This window comes from Oenanthe melanoleuca, chromosome 7 (genome assembly GCF_029582105.1).
Source record: "Oenanthe melanoleuca isolate GR-GAL-2019-014 chromosome 7, OMel1.0, whole genome shotgun sequence".
Lineage (NCBI taxonomy): Eukaryota > Metazoa > Chordata > Aves > Passeriformes > Muscicapidae > Oenanthe > Oenanthe melanoleuca.
The window spans coordinates 10,239,995-10,252,450 of record NC_079341.1 but is presented as its reverse complement, the minus strand read 5'-3'; the positions used below and the strand labels follow the sequence as shown (position 1 = coordinate 10,252,450).

Sequence of the window (12,456 nt, the reverse complement as noted above, 5' to 3'; positions counted from 1 at the left end):
TCCACCTTTCCTTCATGCCACCCCTCCTCTTCCCACTGCCTCCCTTTAATAGTACCAACTTTCCAGCACTGCTCTGCAGTTCTGTCCAAGCACATGCGTGTGGGAGTAGCTACTTTTCCTCAAAAGATGAGGATTTTCAAGAAAATTGTAACCCTACCTGCTGATTTTTCAAATAACCTCTTCATAGGTGATAATCTTGTTGCTGCCCAAAACAGCTTTCAGAGAACAAACTCTCTTCATATTCTACCTGAACATTATTAATTACTTTTCCAGTTGCAGAGTCTTTGGACCAAATGACACACCCCATCAGGAGAAGCTGGCCTTCACACCCAGGTGACAAAATCCCTGCAAGGCTGGTAGAGAAGAGTGACATGAGCAGCACAGATGGGGCTCAGGCTGTGATAGGTCTGCCCCAAAGGCACAAATACAGCAGTACCAAGTCCCACAAAGCCACCTGAAGGCAAAGATGGTACAAAATACAGAGAAATAACTCACAGGAACTGCATCTTGGTGAGGGACAGCGTTAGAGCCATGCAAAGCTTAGCCTAAATGAAGGGTGGGGGTCACAAATGGTTCACCCCCCACACTGGCATGGTTTAGATGATATACCTGGAACAATGTAGGGAATGGGATTTGAGGCTGGGAAGAAGAAAAGTAAAGACTGTTTGCCACACAGAGATAATGGAGTTAGAACAGACAATTAAGCAGAGGGCTTCACTGCCAGCGTACACAAGAGAGAGAACTGGGCATCTATTTTGCCTTTCAAATATCTTGACAAACCTCCATTTGTGAAGTGACACTAAAAATAGTTTTCTGTGCACGGGACCTGTGTGCCAACCCTTGGCTGGACTCAAAGCCCATGCTGCTGAGGTGGCCCTGGCACAAGGGGTACCAGACACAGTGACCCCACATGCTCCTGGCCCTCTCTCCCACCACTGAATGACGCATCTCACCCTGCATGCACAGCCAGCACCCTGGCATCAAATCCATGGCTTTTGGCAATTTGTCACATCACTTAAAGTAAAAGACATCACAAGATTGCTCGTGATCCATCTCTGGCTTATTTTAGTCAAATTCAAGAACTCAGGAAGTTATCACTCAGGGCTTTTCATACCACCTTTCATTTTTCTAATCTTTGCCTTTTGTGTCAAAGTTATTATTATTTTGATGGCCTATATATTTGACAGCCTGTCTCACCTTCTGTATACATCCCAATGGAACTGAAGGAGTAATATTTAGACCTGAATTGCAGAACTTTGTATTAAAGAAAAAAAAGAAAGAAAAAAAAAAGTTTATATCAAAGGAAGGCACCTCACAGTACTTGTTTTCTGGATGAACTTCAATGACCCTCCATTTTTGGTCTATCATACACTTGGGTCCACACTGACTGCAGGAGTGTCTTGTCCCTAAACCCACCATTGTGAAACACCTGTAGGAGTAGAGCCCTGGCGCTGAAGGAACAAGAGCAAAGTTAGAAAATTGGCAGGAACACACATTTCTGCTCAGATGACTCTGGCTATCAGCTCTTTCCCCAACAGCCAAATGGGTCCCTGGGTCTGGCAGGTACTGAGTATCACCATGGAAAACAGCACAGCCTCATACCAAGCACCTTCCATGCCAAATATCTGAGCAGAGCTTAGATCCACAGCAGCTGAATATTTATCAGCAGGAGGAACTACTCAGCTTCTCACAGGCCATTACAGTCCTATTTTAAATTTTTTTACCCAAATAGGTGGTAAAGGCTGGAGAAAAGAGAAAACTGTGTGTGCTCCCTGGAAAAACAGAAACTATTAATTGTCTTGGTTCTGCAGGGGCTGTGTGTAGTGGGGAGGTGAGTGCTGCTCCTCACAAGCACCAGCACTGCAGGTAGGCTGTGCAGGCCCATGTGGGTCCTTGTGCCTGGACAGATAAACACAGACTCTGCCTGATCTGAGTGTCTAGACAATCATTCCTTGCCAGTCAGTGAAACACTCTTGCTGTGACGTTATCCATCAGAACCCCAACAATAACTGATTAACAGAGGACGAAGTCTCTTCTCTTTGTCAGGCTATCCTGGGACTTCATGCCCTAGAGAAACTCACAGGATCATGAAGGAGATCATCAAGAGCTGTGAACCCTGGTAATCTTTACTCTCTGCTTAGTCCTTCCTATTGCCAGCAGTTGGTACTTGTAGATTTAAGATTGCTTGGGTGGCCTCACGTGTATTTTAAACACACACAAATATTTAGTTTGCTCTAAGTCCAACTCATGTCTCGGAATTTTCCTTGGCCAAGAAAACAGAGACCTTGTCAGAAACACCCTTAGGGCTTCAAAAACTTGCAGGGAACAGCCAGGTACCCAGAGAGGTCATGCTGTACTTGTTGAGACCGCTCACTACATCCTCCCCAGAGCAATGCTCTGGCAGCATGGCTGAGGGCCAAGAATAACAGGATATTCCAGCTGATTAACTAGTACTCCTGACAGACTGGGATTACACTCCTTTACCCTAATACACAGTATTAAAGCTACTTGAAAAGTTTCCATCACCAGATACAACTGTCAAAATCCATGGAGACTGCTAAAGAGCTCTGGTTCCTGCCTTTGGGCTTGGGCAAAATAAAAACCAGTGCATTCACCATTTAAGGAGGAGGCCTTTATCAACCAAATCAGAAGAGAACAGCACTTTGCTAGGTACAAGAAAGATCTGCCTATCCTGCCTAATAATCACATGATTTGGTTCCCTTGGTTTACAAAATACACTGATCCAAACAGCTTGGCACGTGAAGCACAACACTTACCTCCTGATCTTGTAACTCAAGATCATTCAAAGGACTCTAAATCCCCTATCCCAGAAAGATCTTGCAACACCTCCACATTCAGAAGAGCCCTGGAGCCTGTCCTGAGAGCCAGGAGCACAGGCTTTGCCCTGGAACCAACCCTGAAGCTGGGAGACTCCACAGCACTCACCACTGCATTCAGAGTACACAAAGATTCTGGGAACAAGTTGTGCTCCCATGTGGCTTCTCCAGGCTCTCTCTCAGATACAATAAAGAAAAACCTAAATCTACCTCCCCTCTCATCTTGCTCTCTAATTTTAAATTAACTGCTTCAAAGTAAGCAGGTTGGTATTTACAGGACCTTGGTGGCCCCTGTTCACCTTGTTTCTAGCACTCTCAGAAAGCCACCTCTTTTTTATTAATTTGCTCCTTTTTGTCCTTCAGTTCATATGTGAGAGACCAAGCTGATCTAATCACTGTGTGAATCATTAGAACAGCTCAGCATTTCCTCACGTGTTTGTAAAATCTACCACTCAATGACAGACTGACTGGCTCAGATAATCTCCACTGTAGCTGAGCATGTCTTGGCATAAGGCAGCAGATCCTTCAAAAGTACCCAGGGCACAGAGTCTGGAAAGGTTTGAAAGTTTGAAACACTGCTCTTAGTTTAGGAGTTTGAACTGCATCAGTAAAGCAAATGCAAACAATGTGTGGACTAGAGAACAGGAAAGATACTTAACCTCTCTGGAAAAAAAGCCTTTGTAATGATCACATTCAAAATACATTTATTTAGATGGGTATGAGTAGACATGAGGTGAATTGACACGGAATAACACAGTGAGCCCTGCATTCAAGGAAGGCATGAAAACTCCTAGCCACACAAACCACTCCTGCCTACTGCTAGACTATCATTGTCAGAGGATGACAGCAAAACACAAGAATTTGTTTCTAAGACACTATGGCTTATATCCCACCTATTTTTGAAGTTTCACAAATTGAGCACCAATGTGCTTATGTCCACAGATACATGCTGGGAAAAGGAGGGAGATACGGTATCAGGAATTTTTGGGGGTCAGAGGAAAGCCTGATACTTATAGTGAGTAAAATATATCATACATAGAACACAGCAGCTTTGTGGGGACTCATGAATCCATCATGCTCTCACTTGAGACCAAGACAGCGTAAATTGTCGTGCAAATCCTTTAGCAACAATTAAATAATGTGGCAGAATATATTGTTACCACCGTGATTAAGTAGATACAAGGTTCCTAAGATTCTGGTGCGCTGCTCTGTTATCCGCTCTGCAGCATGCCAAGGAACAAAACCATGGTTCTTATAAATAAGACATTCATATAAATGTCTCAAGATTTTATGACACTGTAGAGTATCCATTCAAGAACACTTCCATAGTGCACTATACTAATCCTTAAACTAAGGCTAGGAATGGACCTAGTTCTTCCAAAGATCATCAGAAACTCTGTGTTTAAGGTGCTTTAGAATATCAATCACTGTCTGACAGGCAGTTTTTCTTCCTAAAAAGTGCTATTTCTGCACAGTTCTGCTGCATAAAATCATATATACTAGAGCTAACATTGATTACAATCACATCATAGAATGTGGATGCCTCCCCCAAAGAGAGAACTGCATTAGCAATTTAGTAATTGTATGTCTTCCCCATTCGGCAAACTTCTCTTGATATATCTAATCAACATTAATTTAAATGCAGAATAATTAAGAGATACACTCATGGTTGAGAGCTGAAATGATCCCTGAAAATGTAACCACTTGATGTCTTGTGGCATGCACTAATAGTTGGAGTCCCAGTCAGACAGAACAGACAGACTTAGGGCAGCAGGGGTGAAATCTTATCATGGGCAGCAAAAAAAGATTTAAAAATACACATGCATTTCAGAGCAGACTAGAATCAAACATTTTAGTATTTTGCCCTTCAGCAGAAGACCAAAACAGTAAACACCACTTTTATCTTCTTTTTCCCATGTTTTATCTGTAAATAAGCTGGCATGTTGGCATATTAACTATCTGGATATTTACCATCAACATACAAGTACCTCTGGGTATTGTTCCTAGACTTCGTATGTGCTGGCCCACCAAAGCGCAAATAGCCCAGAAAAGCCTGCCTGCAGACTGTCAAAGCATGTCCACATGAGGACAATAAATCTGAATCACAGTTAAGATACTCAAACTTTGTTTGACTTGCTCACCAGACTCTTGGGACTTAGGCAGATCCCAATTTCTTTGCTCAAGAGATCACCTCCTGGCAGTCTATGTCAGTTTTTCCTCAGCAAGGAGAGTAGTTTTGCAGGCTACAACTTTTTTTCCCTCAAATATTCTCAAAAATTCACATAGCAATCATTGAACCAGAGGTTTGCATATCTGACAGATTGTAAGAGTGCCTCAGTTACTGCAAAATGCTTGGTACAAGATTCCATGGGAGAAGCAGATGGAGTGGGCTGAAGAGCCCAGGAGAGGTGGCAGCTGGCTCTGTTCTGTGCTGAGAAGGCCAGGAGCAGACCCGAGCTGGCTCTGCATGACATCCCCCATGTGTGAATATACCTGACCTGAAAACCACCCAGTGCTCTACAGCGGCACTGAGGGCAGGGGTTGTGTCCCAGCTCTCAGGACTCATCAGCTCGAGGTCAGAACTGCCCCAAGGAGGCTTCTCAGCTTCTGCCTTCCAGGTTCTGGTGCTCCCCTCTCTCCCAGCGCAGGCAAGAGGAGCTCACTGCACAAGCAGCCATAGGAGCCAGAGCAGAGGTGGCCTGGCCAGGCAGGCGGGAGAAGCACCAGCATCTGGGGAGAAACAAGCACAAGCCCACACAGCTACATAAAAGCCTCTGCTCTGGGAAAGGGGGAGTCACCTGCTTAAAAACAAGACATACCTCATGAAAATGAATGATCACCTTCTGTGACAAGGGAGGGTCACACCAGAACAGTTGCCTCAGCTGAGCTGAGCAGCTTTGTGTACCTGGTAGGGTGAAATTAAGGGCTCATAACAGCTTAACACAAAATTTCTTTTGCTACCCTTGCATTCCAATGGCACTCAGTTAAATACAAAGAGGAAAACAATGACACAGAGCTGGTGCTGCATGGAAATAAAAATGAAGTGAAACTAAATCTGGGATCATAACCATTCCTGTAATATTGCTGTGAAAGCGTGCGTCTTCTGTCTAGTGTACTTAAGTTATGCCTCTCAGTATTACTGACTGTGAACCTGACAGTGTTCTACACAACATGGAACCAAAAAAGGAAGAAGTGATATTTTATAAATATTGATGTCAAAGCTAACTTGTTAGACTGTCACCAAGTTATAACATCCATGTTCTTAGTGACATTTTTATCTTCTGCTAACAGTTTGTCCTTACAGTGGGTGCTACTAATAAGTTTATATAAGCTAAGGAAGAAAATGACACACTATTTTGATTCACCTCTAAAAAGTACCCCAGGGCATTTTTAAACATGACAAATTACCACAGTTAGGACTTTTAAAAAATACACTTTAATCTTGCAGTCTGTAGCTATTTAATGATTTTACCAGTAGCAATTTCTTATTGCATCTCCTCTTTTATTCAAAGCTTACCTACTGCAATGTGTCTTTATAAAGAAACACATTAATTAAATATGTCTTGGCTTCACTAGCCTAGGAAAAGACTATTAATCATTTCACAGCACAAGAACAACATAATACCTGCTATTGCTCACAGGCACCTCACACGAACTGACTTCTGCTGCATGATGTAATTGCCTCCAACAACCCTGAGCACACAAAGAGGCTTTCTCTCATCAGCCATTCACTCACCTCACCTCATGTAAAGTAGCTGATGTGTCTGTGAGATGTTTCAGGATTTTTTTCCTTTTCTTACAACACTGTAACAACACCTAGTGAAATGTATTTGTAGTGTGCACCTTGCCACTGGATATAGGGAGGACACTTATGGCTTGAGTTGGGCAGGGTTGTCGGTTTCTTCCTGCCAAATCCTCCTGAGTTGCTCTCACCGGCACTGGGAGGACTCAGTGCTAAAGAGGAGATGCAGGTTTGTTATGCAGGGTCACTGAAAGACAGTATTTTTAAGGGGTCAAAGAAAAAAAAGAGGATGATAAATTAGAACAATTACTGATGGCTTCATATCACACACCTAAGGCACTACTTCATCATCAGTTTTCTAACGACATTCCTGAGTTGGACTTCAGTCAGAACAAAAAGATGTTTCATGTGCATTTCATGGACAGCAAACCCTGTTAATATCTTATTGAGTGGGAAAGGTAGAAAAGAAGTTGTGGCTTACAAATGAAACAAGGAAATTATTTCTTGACTTTGACTAGATTTTTAAAAAGCTCTTCAGTATGTTGACAATATGTGCTAGGCAGCAATTATTTTCCATGGAAAATGTTTCTTTGATACCCTACTTGTACATTCATTAATCATAGGTCACCCTCAGAGGTGCAAACTTCATATTTAACAAACATCTAAAAAAATCAAAACATTTATAATGACTCTCACCATTAGACATTTATTTTACCTAACACTGCTAAAAGTATTCAGATGAATGTTCAGAACTCCCTAGTGTGCTTTTGGGGGGGGACAGACAACTCTAGCTACTAACCTCAATTGCTCTGTATGGAATAGGTTATCTATTTAAGTCTGTAAGTTTGAACTGGTTGACTTTTCTCTTCATCAGAGGTCCCATTAACTGAGCTGACACTGACGCCATTCCTCACGTTTCCTCTCTCATGGTGAATCAAGGTATGCAGGAAACTACAAGTGTGGAGAAGAGTCTTCTCCAACCCTTCTTTACCACCAAGGGCCTCTCCCACACACTTCTGTCCTTCAGGCTCCCTGTTCCCAACTCCTTTTTCCTTCTCCTCCTCAACTCATGTTAAGTGCTTTTTCTGGTACTACAATGTTGATGCATACCTGTCCTACTGCTGTTGCACGCTACATTTAGGGGTATATTTGATGAGAAACTTTGTAAAAATTCCCTTTCATCATCTGGCTTGCTCTAGGATTTCAGTACAGAGTACTGGGAGGTCACAGAGAGTTGCTGCCAGACAGGGCAACATGGCAGTTGGAGCAAGGGAGCAGCTGGGACAGGGTGAAGGGAAGCGTGATCTATCAGAGCAAGGTGGGAAAGAAGGCTGTGAAAGGTGTGGTTGAATGCTAACAAACTGAATGCTTGGTTCAGGCCCTCTCCTTGTCTTCTGCTGCGGTTCCACCAAATCCTCTCCTCTTTCCATCCCTGGTTGTCCCTAGCTGTTTTCACCCCAGCTCAGTCACACAGCTACCATGAAAATTTGTGCCTAATTGATGCTAAACCAGCAGCTAAAGCGCAGTGAGTAACAGCTTCACCCCATGGTTATGTCCCTGCACTGCCATCATGAAGGGGTGAAAATTCCCTTTTAGCTGTTTGGACAGCACTCTGCTTTGGAAACATAATCCTGCAGGATCTACAATATTCCTCATGTTTTTTCCTGACAGCCCCTCCTGCCCCCTTGTCCCTTCCCAAAGAGATGCTCCAGTTCTCATTTTACAAAATAAGTATTTGAGAGACAGTGACCACAAACAGGTCACTTTCAGAGTGCATAGGGCAGAACAGACAGCCAAACCCATGTCCCTGATCATACAAACCACAAGCCATCTTTCCTCTTCTGTTCAAGGCTCAGATAAATTCCCTTCACAGCTTTCAAATCAGAGGTGTAATTGATATATTTGATAAATATCAATAAGTGGCAGTAATTGATACACCCCATTAACAAAAGAAAAACATGTTTCTTCAGAATTAGTAAGATGCATGCACAGAGGAGCTAAAAGAGCAAAGGTTTATCGACAAAGTTAATAAGAGACAGGAGGTGGCACTTTCTGTGCTTACCTTCAGCACTGTGATATTCCATGCAAAACTCTCAATGGCTTTGCTTAATTTTCTTCCTTTCAAACCTTCTTTTGTCCCAAGGTTATGAAGCTCTTCATGGAATTCCATTCCTAAAAGCACAGATTGCCACATCACTCAATGCACAATTGGTTTTCCCTACAAAAATGTTGAGTGAGCATTTTCAGTCTTGCAGTTGGGATGTCCTACAACCTTCTGTGCTCTCCCACCTTCCTTTTCTTTTTATGACTCCATCCTGGGAGAACATTTTCCAGAATAAAGGTGGCACATACAGTTTTGGGGCTGTGCTTCCACTTGGTTTGTGGCTCTCCTTGCCAGTGCTGGGGTTCCACACAGGCACTGGTCCCTGCACAGACACTCCTCCAGCACTTCTGCCTGCAGCCTGCACTGCTGCCAATACTGCGACAAAAGGCAATCGCTTGTCACTCCCCTTGAGTTGATGACTTTGCACTGTCTGACACATGTGGAAGATACCTGTTCAGCACAGCAAATGCAGGCTCCCATGCACAGCTACTTATTAATCTTATCACTCTTTCAGAAAAGCCCTTGTACTCCACAATGATAAATTACATCAGAAGCACAAAACTCTAATCACAGGATTGTGACTCCTGCAACATGGAGAACTGAGACTTCCAACCACAGCCCTGTTGCATTTCATTCCTAGTTTCTGTGGCAAACATCTGCAGATCTGTTGCTGGATACAAAAATTCAGGAAATCTGGGAGCAGATTAAAAATCTTAAGGTATCCAATTAGCCCACCAATTTCACAAGAACTATGTATGCAACCATTTCTCCGAGTCTGGTGAGGATTGAGAGACAAAATGAAAAAGAAGTGTTTGTGTTCCCTTAATTTGTACCTTACAAAGGCCAAACTGGCACTAAGTAACTCCAAAGCATCTGAAGCCTATCCTGGCTGAACAAACCAAGCTCTATCTCCAGTTGTTTCATAGCTCTCCCTCCCTTAACACTTTAGGGTAAATGTCACTCACAAATTTGAGCTTTGTTGAAATGACATCAAAGAAAGGCCTATGGAGAGAACATCTGTACAGTGCAGATGCAGAGGCTACTTTACAGGTTGCTAAGGACAGTCCAAGGCAGGTTTGCACTCAGCAGAGCTTGCCCAAAGCACTCCTGAAAGACTGACATTGGTTTCCCTTCCTGTGCACTGACTTCAGGAGCTCAGTAATAGAGGCTGTTCAACCCCACACAATGCAAGATTTCTCTCTATGGTTTATATTATGAAACTTCACCCACTCACAGGCTTTGCTTGTCAAGGCTAACACAGAGTTCCTGCAGTATATCCTTTGGAAAATTGTCTAAATAACTGCACCCAAAACAAGACTTACTTGCAAGTGTGTTTCATGCCAACTGACTTATAAAACATTTCACTTCAATTAGCAAAAGAAAATCTTCAAATTGCTTGCTTTGTCCTGGAAAAAATAAGAAGCCTAATGGATTTTAGCTCTACACAGACAGCCCTGCCTTCATGCAACATCCTTTTAGTTATTTTTTCCCTCTGGACCTCCGTTCTCCATCTATAACATGGATACAGCATGTTATAGAAAGAGGGAGCCACAAACATTTGTTAAGCTGCAGGTAGCAACATCAGTGAAAGCATTTAGCAGGGTCAGCCCTCCAAGCTGCTGCTGACCACTGTGCATTGGGTTGAGCCTGCACATTTAAAACATAACAACAAAACCAGTTACACAAGAACCAGTCTGTCAGAGCCAGAAGGACCCTGAGGCACATGGAACCTGCACCAAAACAGGCTATGAAGCAGAGGTCTGGTAGAATACATGTTCAAAGGAAGCAGCACTGGGGTGAGGCAAAGGACAATGTCAGAGGCAATTGTACCTCTGACACCTCTTAATTTTGAGTGCTTCATCTTCCACATTAAAAGTGCTACAAAAAAATTTGCCTGGGTAACATCTGCAACAAACTAATTGGCAAATGAGCACAGGGAGGGATATTTCTCTCAACCCTTTCCTCTCTCTAAATCCCATGGCTTCAGAGAAGCATTTCATATCTCTCCAGTTGCCTTCTCAATCAGAAATTTTAAGGCTAATAAAGCAAACAAAAATGAAAATATGAGAAGATGCAGCAGCAAACTGAACACACTTGTAAAATTTCTCTTTTTCCAAGGGGAAGGAAGGAGAGGAGAACTGCATGAAACTCTGGACATCAGTGTGGTGGCATGGTACTGCATGGTATTTTCCATACACATCTCCTGCTCACAGAGGCTCCAACGCCCAGGCAAATGCCATGGGTTCTTCTCTCTGCACAGACCAAGCTGAGCAGAAAGCTGGCCGATGCTGCTGAGAGTCTGCACAGTTTGGTGCAAAGTATTGCCCTTAAATTATACCTTCCTGGTGCTGCAATTCCTTGTTACTGTCCCTTTCCTAAACCTCTGCACACGATGAAGGCTTTGGGCAGAGGAATTTTTCGCTGCTTCTGCAGATACACAGAACTCAATCATGTCACAATGCTGAGGCCCACAACCTCCAGCCAGACATGGCCACTTGCTTCTCATCCCTTTGCTACAATAATGCCAGCATGGCTCAAGACCAGACACTAGGTTCCATCTTGCTCTTGCACCACATGAAATCAGTTAAATGCTACTGTTGAAACAGCTTCCAGTTTCTCCTAATTAAAAAGATGAATTAAAGTATTAACTACAAAACAGCAGTTTCATTCATTATTTACATTTAATAGAAGTAAATGGCTGTAGCCTGCATCACTTGCCAAATCCAAAAATGCCTATCAGAAAAAACAGTATTTATAATTGTGGTCCTGTGGGTATAGAAACCTCTTGCCTGCTCTGTGTTCAAAGGAACAATCGTGCTAAAGAATGCACTCAGTAAAGGCACCATCCCTTCTCACCCCCTGCTTTTTAATGCCTTTTTGATTCATTTGACTAATTTAAATGCTGTCAGACAGTTCAGAACTGTAGAGCAGATGGAGAAATAGCTTCTAAGTTGAAAGCTGAGTATTTTTGTCTGATCCCATACCTGCATTGCTATTGAAAGATGAGCCTTCAGGAGGGTAGAGCATGCCAGAGACAGACCAGAATGCTCACTTACACCCAGGTGAAAAATGCTATATTAGTCACAAACTAGTAAGTAAATTATGCCACATTATTTCCCATCTTCCACCCAGAACTGCTCAATATAGATGGATTACCTGCTTTCTGGCACTGAACAATCTTGCCGTGAGTTGTGTCTGCCGTCTCAATAAGAACCTTGCTCTCTTGAATCATCTGTCAAAAAAAAAAAAAAAAAAAAAAAAAGAAAAATAAAGAAAAAAAGAAAAAAAATCAGCATTACTAGGGTTTCCTGCAACATCTAACACACAGGAAGTACAAGAGTTGAAACTGGAGAGGAGGTCTGTTCTGAGAGCTATATCATAAATATTGGATCCTTCCTTTGTTCCTATGGGGGGCTCCCAGATCTGTATCAAGCTAAGTATCAGTTGTTTTGAAAATGTTTTGCTCCAAAAGTTAATGAACAGCTGTTTTACATCCGTGAGACACCACTGCAAACAATATGAACAAGTGATTTCAGAAGAAAACTGATATAGCACACAAACTTCATTCCATGTTCAACTAAGTCCTTTCTAACCAGTATTTTCTTAAACGGAGAAGTATAGTTCTCAACATAGGTGCTTATTAAAAATGTTAGCAAGTCATGAAGAGAGCTGATTTCCAGAGGCATTTAAGCCTGTGCTGGATTTTTTTCTATGCAACAGCACAGACACCTATAGTAGTTCTTGAGTTTCTCCACTAAGAAATGGAGATCCAA

At 42.6% G+C, this 12,456-nt stretch overlaps 1 protein-coding gene across 1 annotated transcript in view; it reads right to left on the bottom strand.

Moving 5' to 3' along the window:
- PLCL1 (phospholipase C like 1 (inactive)) overlaps positions 1 to 12,456 on the bottom strand; it is a 181,717-nt gene that overhangs the window by 14,108 nt on the left and 155,153 nt on the right. The window contains exons 4-5 of the mRNA XM_056495950.1: positions 11,840 to 11,915; positions 8,642 to 8,751 (exon numbers count right to left, since the gene is read on the bottom strand). Of these exons, the coding sequence (XP_056351925.1) occupies positions 8,642 to 8,751; positions 11,840 to 11,915 (186 nt within the window). The remainder of the gene's footprint in view (positions 1 to 8,641; positions 8,752 to 11,839; positions 11,916 to 12,456) is intronic.